The sequence below is a fragment of the Dipodomys spectabilis genome, unplaced genomic scaffold, assembly GCF_019054845.1.
Source record: "Dipodomys spectabilis isolate Male_0828 unplaced genomic scaffold, ASM1905484v1 ptg000297l, whole genome shotgun sequence".
Taxonomy (NCBI): domain Eukaryota; kingdom Metazoa; phylum Chordata; class Mammalia; order Rodentia; family Heteromyidae; genus Dipodomys; species Dipodomys spectabilis.
This window is the reverse complement of record NW_024870974.1, coordinates 17,997,634-18,016,151: the sequence shown is the minus strand read 5'-3', so window position 1 is coordinate 18,016,151 and position 18,518 is coordinate 17,997,634. Positions and strand designations below refer to the sequence as shown.

General features: G+C 44.3%; 1 protein-coding gene across 1 annotated transcript in view; it reads left to right on the top strand.

Moving 5' to 3' along the window:
- Positions 1–18,518, top strand: part of Arhgap10 (Rho GTPase activating protein 10) — a 210,102-nt gene that overhangs the window by 89,368 nt on the left and 102,216 nt on the right. The window contains exons 6-10 of the mRNA XM_042701765.1: positions 1,724–1,834; positions 3,939–4,043; positions 8,850–8,979; positions 11,118–11,224; positions 12,464–12,558. Coding sequence (XP_042557699.1) covers positions 1,724–1,834; positions 3,939–4,043; positions 8,850–8,979; positions 11,118–11,224; positions 12,464–12,558 — 548 coding nt within the window. The remainder of the gene's footprint in view (positions 1–1,723; positions 1,835–3,938; positions 4,044–8,849; positions 8,980–11,117; positions 11,225–12,463; positions 12,559–18,518) is intronic.

Below are 18,518 nucleotides of genomic sequence, written 5' to 3'. Positions count from 1 at the left end.
GAGGAGGTTTATGCTTCCAGTACATTTCCATTTCCACCATGCTTTCTAATGAGGTGCCTCTCCCTGGCCCTTTCATAATGCACCTCTGTCCAGAGCAAATGTCATGTCTAGTTCCAGAGTATACTCGAGGCTGTGATCACTGCTCATGGTCCTTCACATGCTACCTGCAGAAGCCACCACTACATTGAGATAATAATTTTCTTCCTTAATATTTTTTAAAAAAGTTTTTGTTGCTAGTACTGGGACTTGAACTCAGGGCTTGGGTGCTGTCTCTTAGGTTTTTCTGTTCAATTCTGGCAGTCATCTACTTGAGCCGCAGTTCTGTTTCCAGCTTTTCTGTGGTTAATTGGAGATAACAGTCTCATGGACTTTTCTGCCTGGACTGGGTTCAAACCATAATTCTCCTGAGTAGCTGGGATTGTAGGGGACACGTCTTGGCTTCCTGTAGTCTATTTCCTTGTATATACAGACCATATTTCACTTGTCCATTTATTCATGTATGACGGAGGTTAGAAATCCCCCCCTCTTTCCTCCAAAGGCTATTTTAACACCATTCACAAGGCCATGTGCAATCATCAGTACAGGCACAGGCAGACATTCTCAGAAGTGAATGAAAAGCACGAGCGATCTACAGCCCATAGGCTAGGTGTTCCTCATGCCTGCATGATACTTGGATCCTTTTCGATTTCTACTGTAAATAATGCTGCTGTGAGGATGTGCACAGGAACACCTGCTGCAGTCCCGGTGTTCAGTTCTTTAGGACCACATCTAGGGGTGGAATTGCCACATCACTTGGTGGTTCTATTGTGAATTCTCTGAGGGCTGCCAGGCTCCCTTCTGCAGGGAGGGGTTGAATTCCCACCAGTACTGCACAGAGTGGCTGTTCTGTGCCTCCCTGCTACCTCAGTGCCCCACCCCGTGTGTGCAGATAGGACCCCTCCCTCCCACGAGTGTCACGTGGTATGATCTCACACTCTCCATGATTACTTAAGCCTTGGCTTCTCCTTTTCTCAGTTGTCTTATCTTTCCCGGAGAAATGCCCAGATTAAGTACTTTCAAGAGTTGAGTTAGTCACGTTCAGAAAAACAACGTCTCAAGCCTTACCAGAAGGCTTTTTGGATGAGAAGTGTTCTCCGTCGCTGTCTGCGGCACTGTGCTCTTTCCCAGACTGTTCCAGGCAGGCAAGATGAGTTAGAGCTGGAGTTGGGAATAGCATCCTGACCAGCGGCGTCCCCTGCATTCCCAGAAGATCAGGCATGGGGAGGGCTCAGGGGCGTGACCATCCCCAGATGGATGGGCAGCCTGGCTCTCCTTTGCCCTCGACATGGTGGCCTGGATGCCTGGCCTTGCTGCTGCCCTCATGCTCAAGCTGGTCTCTTAGAGGCTGTTTAGGGCAGTGAAGTTCTGGTGTTTGGACTCTACAGATGTGGCTTGAGGTCACTTTTGAGTTGAAGGCAGGTGTTCCGTGAAGGGAACCTAACACCTGGGTCTTCAGTCCTTTATGGTCAGTACCTAGTCTGTACATAGTTTAGACTTTTATTGACTATCAGATCAAAGGAATAATAACAAATGATATGCAATTAATGGTGTTCCAATACAACTTGATGTACAAGTACATCAAAAGTTCTATTTGGCCTGTTGACAGGAGTTTACTGACCTCTGTTATAGAGAGTGTTATTTTTCTCTGTCATTAGATGAACTAACCGCAATTATTTTAATACAGGCAGATCTCCAAGTAGAGCAAAACCGGCAGCACTTCTATGAACTGTCTCTTGAATATGTCTGTAAGCTTCAGGAAATCCAAGAAAGAAAGAAGTTTGAATTCGTGGAACCTGTGAGTATTAGACCAGATGGTTGTCTTGCAGAGTTTTGTGATAGAGCAGCTTCCTCTCTAGATCTAATGGACGGTTGCTAGAGGCTATAGTGCGTAAACAGGAAGGCAGATGTTCGCCATTGTCAGGGGCGACCGACAGTCATAGCATCAAGAGTGCGCACAGTAGGTAATACGTCGTGTGCACGCGGTCCAGGTCTGCACTTGGGTGTGCAGTTTCTACCTACTTCCCTGCCGCTTCCCTTACAAATCCTCTGAAAGAATTTGTATTGGAGGGTGAGAAACGATGCTGTTGTCTTACAGGATAATCTTTATGCAAGGTTTTTTCTGAAGTTTTTGTGCTTCAACTGTGATTCTTGCAAGTGTATTATTATTGATTTCAACATAGTTCTAACTGCTTATGGTGATCTAAGTTAACTGTAAGCTGTTTGTGGAATATTTCAAGCAATTTTTTTTTTTTTTTTGGCTGGTTGTGGGGCTTGAACTCTGGGCCTGGGCACTGCCCTTCAGCTCTTCAGCTCAAGGCAAGTGCTCTACCACTTGAGCCACAGTGCCACTTCTGGTTTTCTCAGTGGTTTATTGGAGATAAGAGTCTCACTTTTCTGCCTGGGCTGGCTCTGAACCTCAACCCTCAGATCTCAGTCTCCTGAGTAGTTAGGATGACAGGTGTGAGCCATTGGTGCTCCACTTCTATTTCAAGCAGTTTTGTGAGTGACTAGCATTTCTTATCTTTCTTTCTTTTTTCTTTTGGTCCAAGACCAGGACTTGAACTCCGTACCTGACTTTTGTTCATTGCTAGCACTCTACCAACTGAGCTTGACTCCAGCCGCTAAGGTTTCCTTATACTTCTGTTAGAAACCAAGACTTTTGTGGTTTATGGGGAGGTTTTCCAATAGCTTCATTACATGCTAATATGCATACTTAAGCATATATGTATCTTAAACTGTAAAGGGCATTTCATATGAGTTATAGTCAAAAATTAAGAAACATTGGAATTTATGATTGTCAATATGAAGACTTAATATGAATTTTTGGTGTTTTTTCCTGATAACAGCTTTTTGAACTGTAATTGTAGTACTATATACTGTATTATGAGTATGATTTTGAGAAACAAAGGAATAACTAAATATTAGTTAGAAATCCAGTTGGAGCAATAAAATTAACTTAAACAATTAGAAGACATTAGCCCTCCCTAGCACAGTGACTTAAACTAAGTAATTATGGCACAGGTGACCTGGGCATTGAGTGTGCTCAGTCATGGTTTAAGTCTTTGTTCTGAATGCTGTCTTGGTCACACCCTCTTTGATTCCGTGCGAGAACTTAGTAAGATACTTTAGTTATCCCACTTAGCACATAAGGAAGTATAATGGAGACAGTTTCTGTGATTTTACCCAGCATTGTGTCACAGGGTTGTGTTGCTGCGGTTGGGAGTGGACCATGACTGGCTGTTGGATGTCAGAACCGCCCATTCCTGCCTGTTATCCCAGGCAGTGTTCTACAGAAAAAGATTATTGGGATTTTCTTTGCTCTCTCCCCGAATCCGTTCTGCTCATTTGAGATACACTCAATGAGGGCAGAAGCAGCTGCCCTCTAATTAAGAGAGGCCAGGTTGGGAGTTGGTAGAAAACTTCAGGGTTTAATTAGTAGCCTGACTTCACCCTGGGCAGGTCACTGAACCATCTTGTCAACAAAACAGAAGTTGTACTGTCCTGGGTGCTATTACAGTCCAGCGTTTTGATCCATGGTCCTTTCTTGTAGACTGAATTGACCCACAGAATTAAGGTTTTAATTACTGATGGAAGCTGGGATCCTTTTGACAAATGAGGACAAATGGATATGACCTCCAGTTATCAGAGCATGTGTAAAAATTGCTTAATGGTGCTGGTATTTAAGAAAAATACCATTTTCCCCTGAGAAGTGATATTTCAAAGATCAATAATAACTAATCCGTACTTAGACTTACCTGAATTCTGGTGACTTCCTTTGGCTTGCTTAGGTAAAGGGGAGGAGGGGGGGTGGGGAGTACTCTGCTGCTGCTCAGGTTCTTTGTCCTCCTGGAGGTGAGGTGGAATGTGCTCATGTCTGTCCTCTTTGTCCTTTGTCACAGATGCTGTCCTTTTTCCAGGGAATGTTTACTTTCTATCATCAGGGACATGAACTTTCCAAAGACTTCAATCACTACAAAATGGAATTACAGATCAACATTCAGAATGTAAGGAAATGAAATCTTTATAGTATATATTAAAAAACAACCCCCCCCCCCCCGCCCCCCACGTTTGGAAGGTGTATTGATCACGCATTTGGTGTATTAGAAAAACCTTAAAGGCCAAGCTGATCTGGAGATACCGAGAAAGTGGGGATCGGTTGCCCCCTAGCGGCCATCAGATAACATAACCATCTGCTCTGCAGTTCATTGAGGCTCCAGAGATGCAGCCACCTGGTGGCTTTTCCTCAACCTCCAGCGATTTCTGAAGATAAGCTTCTCAGACCCCTGTGAATAAAACTGGCAGCAAAACTTAGATTTAAGGCTTGTAAATTATAACAAAGTGCATATCTTCTCTGTTAACTGTGCCTCATGGTTTTTATTCATAGATAGTCTTGGTGTTTGAGTGGAATTTCCTCCCTCCGTTCTTGGCACGTTTGCTGTGTGCTGGTGTTCACAGGTGGTAAATGCACACTTTTCCATCAGGTCTTGGATACAGAGTTCTAGGGAACCTTATCTAATTTTGTACATGTACTCTACGGGGTAAGCTACACATTCCTAGCCTTAGGATGTGAATGAATTTCTTTTGTGAGAAACAGCTCCCCGTCTTGCCCAGACCGGCAAGTACTTCTCTGGCCTTAGCTTCCTGAGCCCCTCATTGGGACTACAGGCACTGCCTTTCAGCTTTGCTTCTTAGGTAATTTCTTTCTCTTTGGAAATCCTGGCATCTTGGAAGCACTGTTTTGCTGTATCTTGATGGTGACATCATGTACTTCTTTCTTGGCTATTCATCTAATACCCCGATGATGTCAGCTTTTAGAATAATAAGGGGAAAAAAAAAGAATAATAAGGGAATAAGGCTATATAGAGCTGGGAGAAGTTCTAGTCATATGGTTGTTTTATTATGACATGTGTGAAATACTATATAACATTATAGATAATTTGGGGGAAGAATTTAGGATTTTACTATAGTAAAAAAATAACCTTAAATCACAGAACTATATTCAGAAAAAGGTAGATGATTTAAAAGCAAAAATGGTCTATTTTTTCCCCATCCAATGACACTGTTTCTATTATAGATACGGTAAGACTTTTTCTGGGAGATTTGGTCCTTATCCATTTTCTATAATCTAGAATAATAAATGGAAAGCAAAAAAGTGGCTGGATGGCTTTTAGAAAATAGATTTTCCAAAAGAATGGAAATTGCATCAAAATTAAAGTATTAAAAAAAACTAACCTTAAGCTCTGTGCTTGGAAGAATATGGAGCAAGAAAGAATAGAGCGGAGTTGTTCACAGAAGGAAATGTAGTGAGCAAGATTAAGACTCACAGAGAGGCCCTAAAGAAGCTAGCTGGACACTGGTGGCTCACGCCTGTAATCCTAGCTACTCAAGAGGCTGAGATCTGAGGGTTGTGGTTTAAAGCCAGCTCGGGCCGGAACATCTGTGAGACTCTTAGCTATAGTTAACCACTCAGAAAACCGGAAGTGGTGCTGTGGCTTAAGTGGCTTGAGTTGAAAAGCTGAGGGACAGCTCCCAGGCCCATAATTCAAGTCCCACAACCAACAACAACAACCAAAGAAGCTAGGAGCAGTTAATATGGACAGATACTTTCCTTTGTTAGAAAATATTGTGATATCTGAGTGACATAACTATAATGAAATAATGCCTCTAATATGAACTTTACCATGTGTCAACATCATCCTGAATGGTTTATTTGGCATATAATAGTCTTCATGGAAGTCCTGGAGAGGAGGTTTTCCTTGCAGTCCTGTTTGGTGGAGGAGGTGGAGCCTGGGTGAGGAGCACTTCTCTTCCTGAAGCCATGTTCCCAAAGGGCAGGCCAGCACGGGACTTGGGCAGATACACCCTCAGGGCTCGGGTTGGTAGTTTCAGGTTCAGTGCTGGCCTCAAAGATGAGTTTCTTCCAGTGTACTAGGGTTTGTTTCCACCTCTCACTGTTTGTGATAGTCTATTTGTTCCCTGCCCAATGGAAGGCCTCTGATGGGTGTTTCGTCCTGGTTAGCTGTTTACCAAGCTCCATGTGCACCAAGCATTGGTATGATGATGTGAGAGGTGTGTGTGTGTGTGTGTGTGTGTGCACTAATACTGGAGCTTGAACTCAGGGACTCGCGCTCTCTCCTTTCTTGCTCAAGGCTGGTGCTTTCTCACTTGAACCACAGCTCCACTTCCAGGTTTTCTGGTGGTTTATTGGAGATAAGAGTCTCATGGACTTTCCTGCCTGGGCTGACTTTGAATCTTACTTCTCAGATCTCAGCCTCCTGAGTAGCTAGAACCCAGATGTGAGCCACCAGTGTCCAGCTGAGATCAGTTTTAAGATAGGGACAAGAAATTCTGGGGGCGTGAGAAGTGGGAAGAAGAGATAGAGATGGTGCCACACATCATTTCTACCTTCTTTGTAGTCTTTTTTTTTTTTTTTTTTTGAGTCAGTCATGAAACCTGAACTCTGGGCCTGGGCACTGTCCCTCAGCTCTTCAGCTCAAGGCTAGGGCTCTACCTCGGGAGCCACAGTGCCACTTCTAGCTTTTTCTGCTTATGTGGTGCTGAGGAATCGAACCCAGGGCCTCATGCATGTGAGGCAAGCACTCTACCATTGAGCCCCCTTCCCAGCCCCCTTCTTTGTAGTCTTGTGTTTTCTAAATGCGCATAATTTTTGGTTTTAGCTCCTAGTCTATGTTTAAACCTCTGCAGGCAAGTTTTCCTTTTTACAAATCTGCATTTATCAGATTCCCCATCTCCTGATAATGAAGTACATTTTCCCACTCTGGGGACCTCCTGGCTACCTTTTTCATTGAAGGGAGGAATCTCAATAATGATTTTCCATGTCAGCTTTCCACAGCTGCTTGTCAGCAGTTTTTCCGTATTAACACACTTATTTTACCTCTGGAGGAAAGCGATGTCCCTGCCCTGGGCAGTGCCGAGTCGCGGTGGTCTTGGTAATTCTGTCCCTTTCCACTCGCGTCCGGGCTTTCGGGGAAGCTGCTTGACAGATATTGGTGACCCATGAGTCCGGGGGTCCAGAGATGTGATTTGTGTCCTAGGTAGTTGTAGGGGTGATTCTTTCCCCCTTCCTTCTTAGTGGGGGGGGGGTGGGGAGAGCGTGTTTCACTCTCAAGCACACTTCCCATGAACTTCCCATGACCTGGAAAAATAGACACTCATTTTTATTAATTTACAAAGAATTGTGAAATGTTAGCAGAATCTTAAGTGCTCACATTGCATGTAGAACACTGAAAACTTGGGAGATTGTTGCGAATTACATACTTTCCAGGTTGATATTTTATGATGTGTGCGTGAGTGCGCGTGTGCGTGTGCATGGTACTGGGATTTTAACTCAGTGTTTCCTACTTGCTAGCTGGCACTCTGCCACATAAACCACACCTCCAGCCCCTTCTTGCTTTAGGGTTTTTGTTTCTTTTTCAAGTAATGTCTTGTGTTTTTCACCCTAGGCAGTCTTTTTTTTTTTGCCAGTCATGGTGCCTGAACCCTGGGCCTTGGACGCTGTCCCTCAGCTCTTCAGCTCAAGGCTAGTGCTCTACCACTTGAGCCACAGCACCACTTCCAGCTTTTTCTGCTTATGTGGTGCTGAGGAATTGAACCCAAGGCCTCATGCATGCAAGGCAAGCGCTCTACCACTGAGCCACCTTCCCAGCCCCACCCTAGGCAGTCTTTAAACTGCATTCCTCTTAACCTAAGAAGGCATGGCTGGAATATCAGGCATTCCCCACCAGGACCTGGCTTATTTGTTGAGATGAGGTCTCATTATCTTTTTGTCTGGACTACCCTCTCTCTAACCAGGATTTCCTGATCTCTTCCCCCCCAAGTAGCTGGGATTACCGTTGTGAGTCACTCTGCCTGGCAACTCATTGTCTTGTTTTATCGTACGTTTTTTCCCTTTGTTTTGGGGGGCTGGTACCAGGGTTTGACCTCAGGGCTCATCTCATGCTCTGACTTGAGCCATTCCTCCAGCCTGGCTTTTTGCTGGTTGTGTTTTGGAGATGGGATCTCCCATATACTTATTAGTGTACATTATTAGTTTTTTGGGGGAGGAATTTAATTTTTACATCTTTATACATGTTTATACTGTGTTCCAATCGATCTCTCCCCGTCCATCACTCTCTTTACTATATTTTATTTTATTTTTTTAATTTAATTTTATTTGTGAACATACTGTACAGAGGGGTTACAATTACATGGGCAGGATAATGCGTACATTTCTTACCAAGCATTGCAGCCTCCTCCTTTGGTTTACCCTTCACATCCCTTCCCAGCCTCCCCCCTTCCCCCCAATCCCAATCCCTTTCCTCCCCCCCTCTTTCCTCCCCGCCCCCCCCCCCCCCCCCCCCTCCGCACCGACGTTGTAAAGCTCGTTTTGGACATGACAACTTGTACTTTACTATATTTTAATTAGAGTAAACCTGCTTCAGTTCCCCTGGGGCTGTTTGAACAGCAGCAGCGTCCCTCGCCGCGTTAGCTTCACAAGTTCAGAAGTTACCACCAGGCGTTTGTTCTCTTTGACCATAAAGGATAGGAGATGGGGAGTTTCTTTTTCCTTTTTTTGTGGGGGTGGTTATGTGTTTGGTAGCAGACCTGTACCCCTGGAGCCACATCCCCAGCTCACGAATGGGGAGAACAATCTGATATGTACATGTGTGTGTACACATGAACGCACACACACACACACACACACACACACACACACCTCCCACAAATTACATTTTATTTACTCCATAAATAAATAATCTTATTTACTCCTCACAAGAAGCTGAAGTCCGCCTGCCTTGTCTGCATTTCAGACACGGAACCGGTTTGAAGGCGCCAGGTCGGAAGTGGAAGAACTGATGAACAAGATCCGGCAGAATCCCAAAGACCATAAGCGCGCCAGCCAGTTCACCGCAGAAGGCTACCTGTATGTGCAGGAAAAAAGTAAGAGGCCCTCCGGGTTGGCTTGGGGATGGGTGGAGATCCCAGCACCCATCGGTGCTGCACCCTGCATTCCACTGAGCATCCTGAAAACACTGGGCAAAAGCAGCAGCATCCACACCCAGTACAGCAGACTCCGTCACTGTCCCACGAATGCAGTTCTGCCGTTTCTGCTGCGTTTCCTTCCTGTTCGGTCCTGTAAGGAAGCATATGGGAGCACGGATGGAGGTTGTTTGTCAGTGGTGTGCCCTTTTAACTGAGAGGCTGGAACAGCAAGGCTTTGGGGAGTTCTGCAGCCTATCTGGGGACACCTGAGGAGGGCTGGCTGTAAAGCCTGGTTATTGCTATAATGACCATGGCTCTTTGGAAAATGATCCCCACTGCTTTTTTGCCCCATGCTATCCTGGAAAATGTAGTTGGGAAACACCTTTCTCCTGTGGAGTGGGGGGTCTGTGACCTTGGGAACAGTGGTAAATGTGCTGCTCTGCGGCCACGCCAGCCCCCTGTGCTCCGCTCTGTGACCCAGGAGCGTGCTCATGAGGGGTCCAAGGTGGAGAGTGGGGTCAGACTATGATGGTGCACTCTTTACCTCCTGTCCTCTCTTTCTACTCCCTCCCCCCCCCCTCTCACACACCCCCCCCCCTCTCTCTCTCTCACACACACACACACACACACACACACACACACACACACACACACACACACACACACACACAGATGCATTCTCCCACCAACCTCATCTCATATACACACACCCTTCCCCCACCCTCATAGTTAAGAACAAGAGGGGAATTTCTTTTTCGCTTTCCTTTCCTTTCCTTGCCTTAGTCGTGGGGCCTGAACTCTGGGCCTGGGCGCTGTCCCTCAACTCTTCAGCTCAAGGCGAGCGCTCTACCATTTGAGCCATAGCACCACTTCTGGCTTTTTCCTTTTTGCTTATGTGGTGCTGAGGAATCGAACCCAGGGCCTCAGGCATGCAAGGCAAGCGCTCTACCACTGAGCCACCTTCCCAGCCCCTGTGCTATATTTTTGTCAACCAAAGAACACAGTCTTAAGCCTTTCTAACACAAATTCCAGTCATTTCCACGTTGAGGCCTTGGCACTGGTGATGGTCTAAGATGAACTTTATTGTGCTCTGCTACTGCCTTTTATCTTTTTTTTTTTGCCTCCCTAAATGGATTATTATTGGCTAATAAGTTCTTTTTTCTCTTCCTGATACTGTTTTTGACATTCCAGTTAGAAGGTTTATTTTGTTTGATTGTGTAGGGAAAAAACATCTCAGGGAAAGAAAAACTGCTAGCCTTTATGATTCATGACAAATAGGACTTTCCCTCCCTTTTTCTTTTGTTTGGGGATTGAACTGGTGACCTGTGCTCTGCCGCTGATGTAGACGTCGTGGCCTCTGAAATTCCACATGCTTAGTGACCCCAGTGTGGGCTGCTGTCCTTGAAGAGCTCTGATTGTGGCAATGCCGACTTCCTGCCCAGTTGAAACCGGGTTCTGAGAATGTTTTGGTGCATCTGTGGACCACTCACCCCTTAGTCTTAATTCCACGTTCTTCACTTCTCCTTTGCTCATCCCTCCCTTCCCAACCCCACCCTAGGTGTTAGGGATAGAGCCTGGGGCCTTGCATAAGCTACATCCAAATCCTACTTCAGTCCTGAAACTTCCTAGTCATCTGTAAGGGCAGCTGTTACCTGTGGCTTAGTGCGTTAGAGGAGGTGCTGTTTTGTTTTCTTTAAATTGTGACAGTGCTCTTGTTTCTGCACTAAAGAGTTTCAGAGCAAGAATCAAAACCATCCCATAGATGGAATGGAACTTTTGGAACCCTGTGAGTTCTTAATGCCTGGAAACGAGTAAAATACTAAGCTGAAAATGAAGAGATTTTCAAGTATGAGTAAATGTTAGTTTTTCTAGTCTTTCAGTCACGTCTGCATTGCTGAAAGTGACTTGAAATCTTCCCATGAAGTATCTCCCTGGTGCTCCTGTTAGCTCACGCTTTTCTTTTTTCCTAGAGCAGCAGGAGGGCTGATTTGTTTTTACGGAGCCATATTTGTTGCTACGTTTCGGTGTTTTTCTCTTTAGTGATGTGCTTAGAGCTCCGCGTAGCTGCTCATACAAAGTTGTGTATTTTGTTGAAGGGCCTGCTCCGTTTGGCTCCAGTTGGGTCAAACACTACTGCATGTATCGGAAGGCAGCCAAGAAATTCAACATGATCCCATTTGAGCACAGATCTGGGGGGAAACTTGTAAGTATTTCATTTCTTCTTGTATTCTATACAAGATGTATTTGCTGTGGGGAGTGTCATTTGAGAGGCTGATAGTCACTTTTATTTCATTTGTAGAATTAAAATCTCGGTTTCCACACAGGCCAGAAAATAGCACAGTCCTTTTTTCTCTTCTGAACTGTGCGCACACACGCATGACCGTAGAATGCTCTGTGTCCCTACTTTAGTTTTTTTGTTTTTTTTGTTTTTGGGTCCGGTTGTGGGGCTTGAACTCTGGGCCTGGGTGCTGTCCCTGTGCTCTCCAGCTCAAGGTGAGCGCTCTACTGCTTGAGCCACAGCGCCACTTCCAGTTTTCTAGTGGTTTATTGGAGATAAGAGTCTCACGGACTTTCCTGCCTGGGCTGGCAGGAACCGTGATCCTCAGCTCTCAGCCTCCTGAGTAGTTAGGATTATAGGAGTGAGCCACCGGTGTCCAGCTCAGGCTTAACTCTCTAAAGCCTTTATAGAGGGTTGCATAATGAGTTAGAATGCTATTACAGTAAAAGAGGTAAGAAGTACAAATAAATCCGGGGTGATTCATTTTTGAAACAGGAAAGCTGCGTCACTGAATGGTTATAGCCTCAAATGGTTATAGCTATCGATGATCATAAGAACTAATTTAAGGCCCTAACATACTGGGGCTGGATCCACATAGAACTCAGATTCTTGTAGGTCCAAAGTTATCACAAATTGTGACATGATAACACCATTAAAAAAAAAGAGTACGTTAAGCCAGGTGTGGTGTTACGTGTCTATAATTCCAGCTAATTGGCCAGGTAAGAGATGGGAGAATCACAGACGAGACCAGCCTGGAAAAAAGTGAGAGACTTTATCTGAAAAATAAACCAAAGTGAAAAGGAGGCATAGCTAAGTGTGGAGTGATAGTGCTTCACTAAATACAAGGCCCTAACTCCAAACCTCCCTCCTTCCCCTTTCCCCTGCGCATCAGATATTACATCAAGATACTCCAACACCTGAAACGGCGGATGATCTGCCTTTTGAACAGCACTGGCTAAATAATTCTATAATCAGAGCAAGGTCTAGGGAACCTTAAAAATAGAATAACAAATGATAGTATTGTAGATTCTAATTTATGTTTCAACCAACTGGTTGGAAAGACAATAGAGAAAATAGGACTAGGAATCTTGAACCTGGCGTCTCTGCTCTGGTAGGCGCGGCGCCTGTGTGATGTAGTTTTAAGAGTAACATGCTTGTTTGCAGGGGGATGGAGAAGTATTCTTCTTGAAGGAATGTACCAGAAGGCATACGGACTCCATCGACAGGAGGTTTTGTTTTGACATTGAAGCTGCTGACCGGTAAGTTATAGAATTATTAGATATAATAAAAGAATTATTTACAGGCACAATTAAAAAATAGAGGTTCATTTCAACTGCGAGTTGCTAAGCCTTTGAAATAGATTATTTATTAAACTTGCAGGCTATGTGTTTATCGATAAGTAAGCTGTTTAATCTTGATTATCATGAAACTGGACTTCGAGTAGTTCATGGAATCCATTAACAAAGAGCTGAAGGAAGTCAGGGAGACCACAAAGGGAATGCTGAATGGAGCTCAACAGAAGGAATGGGAGCCCAAAGAAACCATAACCAATCAACTAAGTGATTTGAGGACAAACACTGAACACCAAATTAAGGAAGTAAAGAAATTCATACAAGACGTAAAACAGAGCTTCAACAAAGAACTTGAAGCCATCAAAGCTGACCAACTAGAAGGAAAAGAGATAAAAAACAAAGTAGAGAGTCTTGACAGCAGGTTAGACCATGCAGAAGATCGAATCTCAGGGATTGAAGACAGCCTAGATATTATAGAGAAAGAACATACAACCATCCAAGACAAGTCCAAGAAATATGATAGATCTATCCAACACCTGGAAGACACCATCAGAAGGCCTAATCTAAGGATAATGGGTGTAGAGGAGCACCTAGAAACAGAAGTTAATGGTCTAGGAAATCTGTTTAACAGGATCCTAGCAGAGAACTTCCCAAACATGCAAAAAGATAGGCCTGTCCAGATACAAGAAGCCTTTAGAACCCCAAATAGACCAGACCAGAATAGGACATCCCACCGTCACATTATAATCCACACAGGATCAACTCAGAACAAGGAAAAGATCCTTAAAGCTGTCAGAGAGAAAAGGGTAATCACTTATAAAGGGAAACCAATTAGAATCACCTCAGATTTCTCAGCAGAGACAATCAAAGCAAGAAGAGCCTGGAATGATGTATGCCATGCCCTAAAAACAAACAACTATCAACCAAGAATACTGTACCCAGCTAAACTCTCCTTCATAACTGAAGGCCAAATAAAAACCTTCCATAGCAAAGAAAAATTGAAACAATACATCTCCACCAAACCAGCCCTACAAAAGATCCTTAAAGATGTCCTACACATAGAAAACCAACAAGACCGCAATAAAGGCCAAGAAACTGCACCCAAACTGAGAATCCAAGGACCATAGGAAGAACCCAGTTTTCGCAGCCCCCAAGAAGGTAGATAACATGGCAGGAACTCCCAAATACCTCTGAGTCTCTTTAAAAGTGTGTGTGTGTGTGTGTGTGTGTGTGTGTGTGAGAGAGAGAGAGAGAGAGAGACATTGGTCAAGATACATTGTACAGCTAGAAGAAGGGCACAGCATCAGGGAAACGGGGAAAATACACAACATCAATTACACTGGACATGGATGAAAATGAATTAAGCAACTCAAGGGCAGAGATGGGAGGGAAGGAATGAGAGGGTATAGCTAACACAAGCAAAAGGAAAGAAATGGACATACCACCTGATGTGGAAGAAATAGTTGTATTGTCAAAGCGCATAGAATTCACAAACTTTGTAGACCATGATAATGACAGTTTGCTTTGTGAAGGTTAAAATGTGTGAGCCAGGTGCTGGTGGCTCACACCTGTAATCCTAGCTACTCAGGAGGCTGAGATCTGAGGATCATGGTTCAAAGCCAGCCCAGGCAGGAAAGTCCGTGAGACTCTTATCTCCAGTTAATGACCGGAAAACCAGAAGTGGTGCTCAAGTGGTAGAGAGCTCTCACCTTGAGCTGAAGAGCTCAGGGACAGTGTCCAGGCCCAGAGTTCAAGTCCCATGACCGACCAAAAAAAAGAAAAAGTGTTTGTGACTGAAACTATCTCACAATACTGTGAAATATGTAATCACTTAATCTTAATAAAAATTTATTTAAAAAAAGATACAGTGTACCCATAAATTGACAGGTTGAATTGAAACTCCTTTGTACAACTATTTAAAGGTAATAAAAACAAATCAGTAATAAAAATTACTATCCCCTTTGATCAAAGTATATTATGTGCATGTATGAAAAGATGACAATGAAAACACCTTTGTATAATTAATATATATCAATAAAAAAGAAGAAAAAGTTTGAGAACCTGTAGAGAAGATGCTTTTGCAGATATAGATGAGCCTCCAAGAGCTTTATTGTTTTGCATAGATAGATAGATGAGCCTCCAAGAGCTTTATTGTTACCAGTGGGGAAATCATGTCCTCCTTTCTGGGCGCTCAGGCTGGAGCCCTCAGCCCTCGGTAGGCAATGGACACTCTTGTTCTCACTGTTGGCGCAAACCCAGGAGGGTGTGGGTGAGGGGTGAATGTGGTGAGGCCCCTCTGCAGTTGGGGTGATAATGGGAAATGTGAGTGAGGTAGACTCTTACCTGATCCACTCCCCCGATGGCTGCTGGCCAAAGAGACTGCTAGGAATTAGGAGCTAAAATTTGTTCTTTGTCCATTAGATGGTGAATTCCGAGAGAGGAGGATGCATGCCTCACTTCGCATTACTTGGCACTGTAATTCCAAGTGCAATACTTTATCTATATATAGATATAGATATAGATGGTGGGTGATCACTAAACGTGTGCTGGATTACATGAAGTTGAACTGTTGCTCAGAAGTGACAGAACTGAGATTAGATTCAATCAAGCACCTGTCAGTCAACCACACTTTTCTTTTCTGCCACACCTCTCCAGGGGTTTCATTCTGGCTTCCCTGTTTTCGTTCTGCGCAAGAAAAATAAATGTAACCTATTATGGAGTGTGTGGGTATTGTAAGTGGAGTTTTCTCAGCCTTTCTGCTGGCAGCCCCTTTGTATCATGTACATGAGTTGGCTTCCTATACATGAATTTTGCCTTCTTTCCAAGTAGCTGTTTCTGCTACATTGTCTTGGGAGCTAGTGGGTGGCTGGGTGAGGGACACAGGCCCTTCATCCCGGCTGTGTGAGGGATAAGAAGGTGGATGGGAATCTTAAAATGAGGCCAACTTGGGGAAAAACTTGAGACCCATATGAAAAATAACTATACCAAATACTACCTCAAAGCAGGCTAGGGTGTTGGCAAATGGAAGAGTGTTTACCTAGCAAGCCTTGAGTTCAAACTCCAGCCCTGCTCCAAAAATGAAAAAAAGAATAGAGCAGTCAGGAAACATTGCAACAACTGGTGATACTCAGTGAGTCCGGGCTTGTGTTCGATCTGTGTGGCATTATGTTCGGGTCAGTTTTGGTTTCATAGCAGAAGGCGCGTGGTGGCTTAACCATGGCAGCTTCACCTTTGCGCTCGTTTGGGAAGCCAGGGCAGCCAGATCAGGGTCGATGGAAGCCTGTTGGTATCGGGGAGTTTGGAGGAGAGAGGGGGAATAATGACTAATGGATGTGAATCTTTTCCCGCTGGGGTGATAAAAATGTTCTAAAAGTGATTTTGGTGATGGTTATACAAGCGAGTCTGCGAGTACCTAGAAAGCTGTTGAATTGTGCACTGCAGTGAGTCGATTTTTTTTATGGTGTGAATTATATCACAAAAAGGCTTTCTCGACAAAAAGGAACATAGCTGAAAATAAAGAACTACAACAACTAAGATAGGAGCCTTACTTTATTTCCTTTTTTTGAGATGGAATCTTGCCGTATTACCCAGACTGGCCTCCAAGTCAAGATCCTCCCTCCTCAGCCTTCCTGAGGGCTGAGATTACAAGTGTGAAGCCCCACAGGTGGCCTTCTAATGTAAGGGTCTGGAATGACTCTACACATCCACTACTGTATGCCAGCCACATTTCACACACCACAGGCTGTAAGGTGATTGTTACTCATTTTGTGTTGGGGAAATATTGTGTGTGTGTGTGTGTGTGTGTGTGTGTGTGTGTGTGTGTGTGTGTGTGTGTGTGTGTATGGTTGTTGTCCTTGGCAAGCTGAAGTCTGCTCAGATAATACAACTTTCCTCCCCAGAGTGACATCTCCTCCCACCTGACCTTTCTCTTGGATTCCCTGGTATTGCTTGCCGCACGCTGGTCTGTGCTGTGACCCCTTCCCCCAGCTTGACCAAGAATTACCATTCTGTGAGCTTCTCCCACTCACCACACTCGGACTCTGCTCACAGAAAACGCTTCTCATTTTGCTCTCACTGCTGTGACATTCCAGAGACTATATTTGCTGTGGTAGACTGTCACTCCTGAAAGGATGGTTAGATACTTCTTGCTTTTATAATCTACTCACGTGTTCCTGCCCATGATTAGCTAGATCTGAAGTGGAGGCTTTTCCACCGAGGATTTCATGTGGCATTTAGGGGTGTGGCTGGGGTCCTTCCTCAGTGCACATAGTGAGGAGCTGGTTGCTTCTAAGAAACTCATGTAGTTGGACGGAATAACAGTAGGAATGTCTGCGAAACACATTACGTGATGGCCGAGTATTTTATAGTACATTTCATTCCAGCGCCCAAACAACTGTTAACTGTTTGGCACTGAGGCAGAAATAAACTAGCAATGCAATGAGATCTGACTGTAAGGGAACTCACAGGCTAGCAGACCAGCGGGGCTGGCAAACCTGCCAACTTACAAGTCATTTTTAAATGGAATCTTGTCGTCATCTTTTTGTTGTTGTTGTAGTAGTAGTAATAGTAGCAGGGTTTCTCTGGTCACGAGTATGCTAAGCACCTGCTGTGCAACCCCAGTTCCCAACTTGGCTCTTGAACATTAGGGTAACAGTTTAGAAACTAAGATGTAGAGAGGCCCAAGGCAAACATGTTGAGATAAGAACCAGAAGTGGACAATTTTGCACCTACCCAGTGTTTGGCAATGCTTGCAGACACTTTAAATAAAGGTCATCCTTGCCTCTGTGGTGATGGTATCAGATGTTGTACCCCCATCTAGTGGATGGAGGCCTGTCATCTGGTCCAACACTAGGCCACTGTTGATAGGACAGCTCTTACAGCATTGGTGGAGTGGAACTGGACTGTGTTGTTTTCTTTCTTGTAAATTTATGTATGAGGTGACTATTTCAGTAAAAGAAGGCCATGACCTTTATCTGTAGTGCAGGTGATGAAGAACGGGGAAATAAATGGCTCTAGCTTTTCTTTTCTTGACTGGGGAGTCCTTCACGGCTTCTTCTAAGATGCCACTGTAGAGGGATCAGGAAAGGGCGTTGTCTTTAAGTAGTTTAAGTGGAAGGTTTTTGTCCCTAAGGTGAGTTGTTGATCGTGATGTATTGAATGCCACATTTTGTATTGATTCTTCAAATGGAAGTCTGAGTTGGTGGACTCAGATGGACTGTGTGTATGTGTGCGGCTTAAACTCAGGGCCTGGGCATTGTCTCTGAGCTTCTCTGCTCAAGGCTAGTACTCTACCACTTGAGCCACAGCTCCACTTCCAGCTTTCTATTGATTAATTGGAGATAAAACTCTCTTAGGCTTTCAGGGCTGGCTTTGAACTGTGATCCTCAGATCTCAGTCTCCCGAGTAGCTACAATTCCAGGTGTGGGCCACTAGCACTGGCTGAACTTAACTTTGAAATGTGTGTGGTCATTGTAGTGTGGATAACTGGAATTTTTAGCGGCAGTGAATAAAGTTGGAAGGAACCATTTAGACCAAGTGGTTTTTTTTTTTTTTTTAACACGTTTTTATTCCTCTTAAGTAAATTCTTCCAATGGATTGCTGGGTGAAGCATTGCAGAATCCTTAAATTGTGACTATTTTCTGTGTGTAGCTTGTGTGCTCTCCCTCCCTCCCTCCCTCCATCCCTCCCTCACTCTTTCCCTCCCCTTTTTTTTCTTCTTTTTTTTTTGTAGAACTAGGGTTTGAACTCAAAGCCTCATACTTGCTAGCCTGGTGGATTCTAGATCTCTCTCGTGTTAGTCATTTTTGAGACAGGCTCTTGCTGCCTGCTTGGACATGTGCTTTGACTTGGATCCTCCTCTATTTTTTGCTTCTTCCTTGGCTTGATTGACAAAGTGCACACTAGGATGTCCAGCTTCTTCTGCTGAG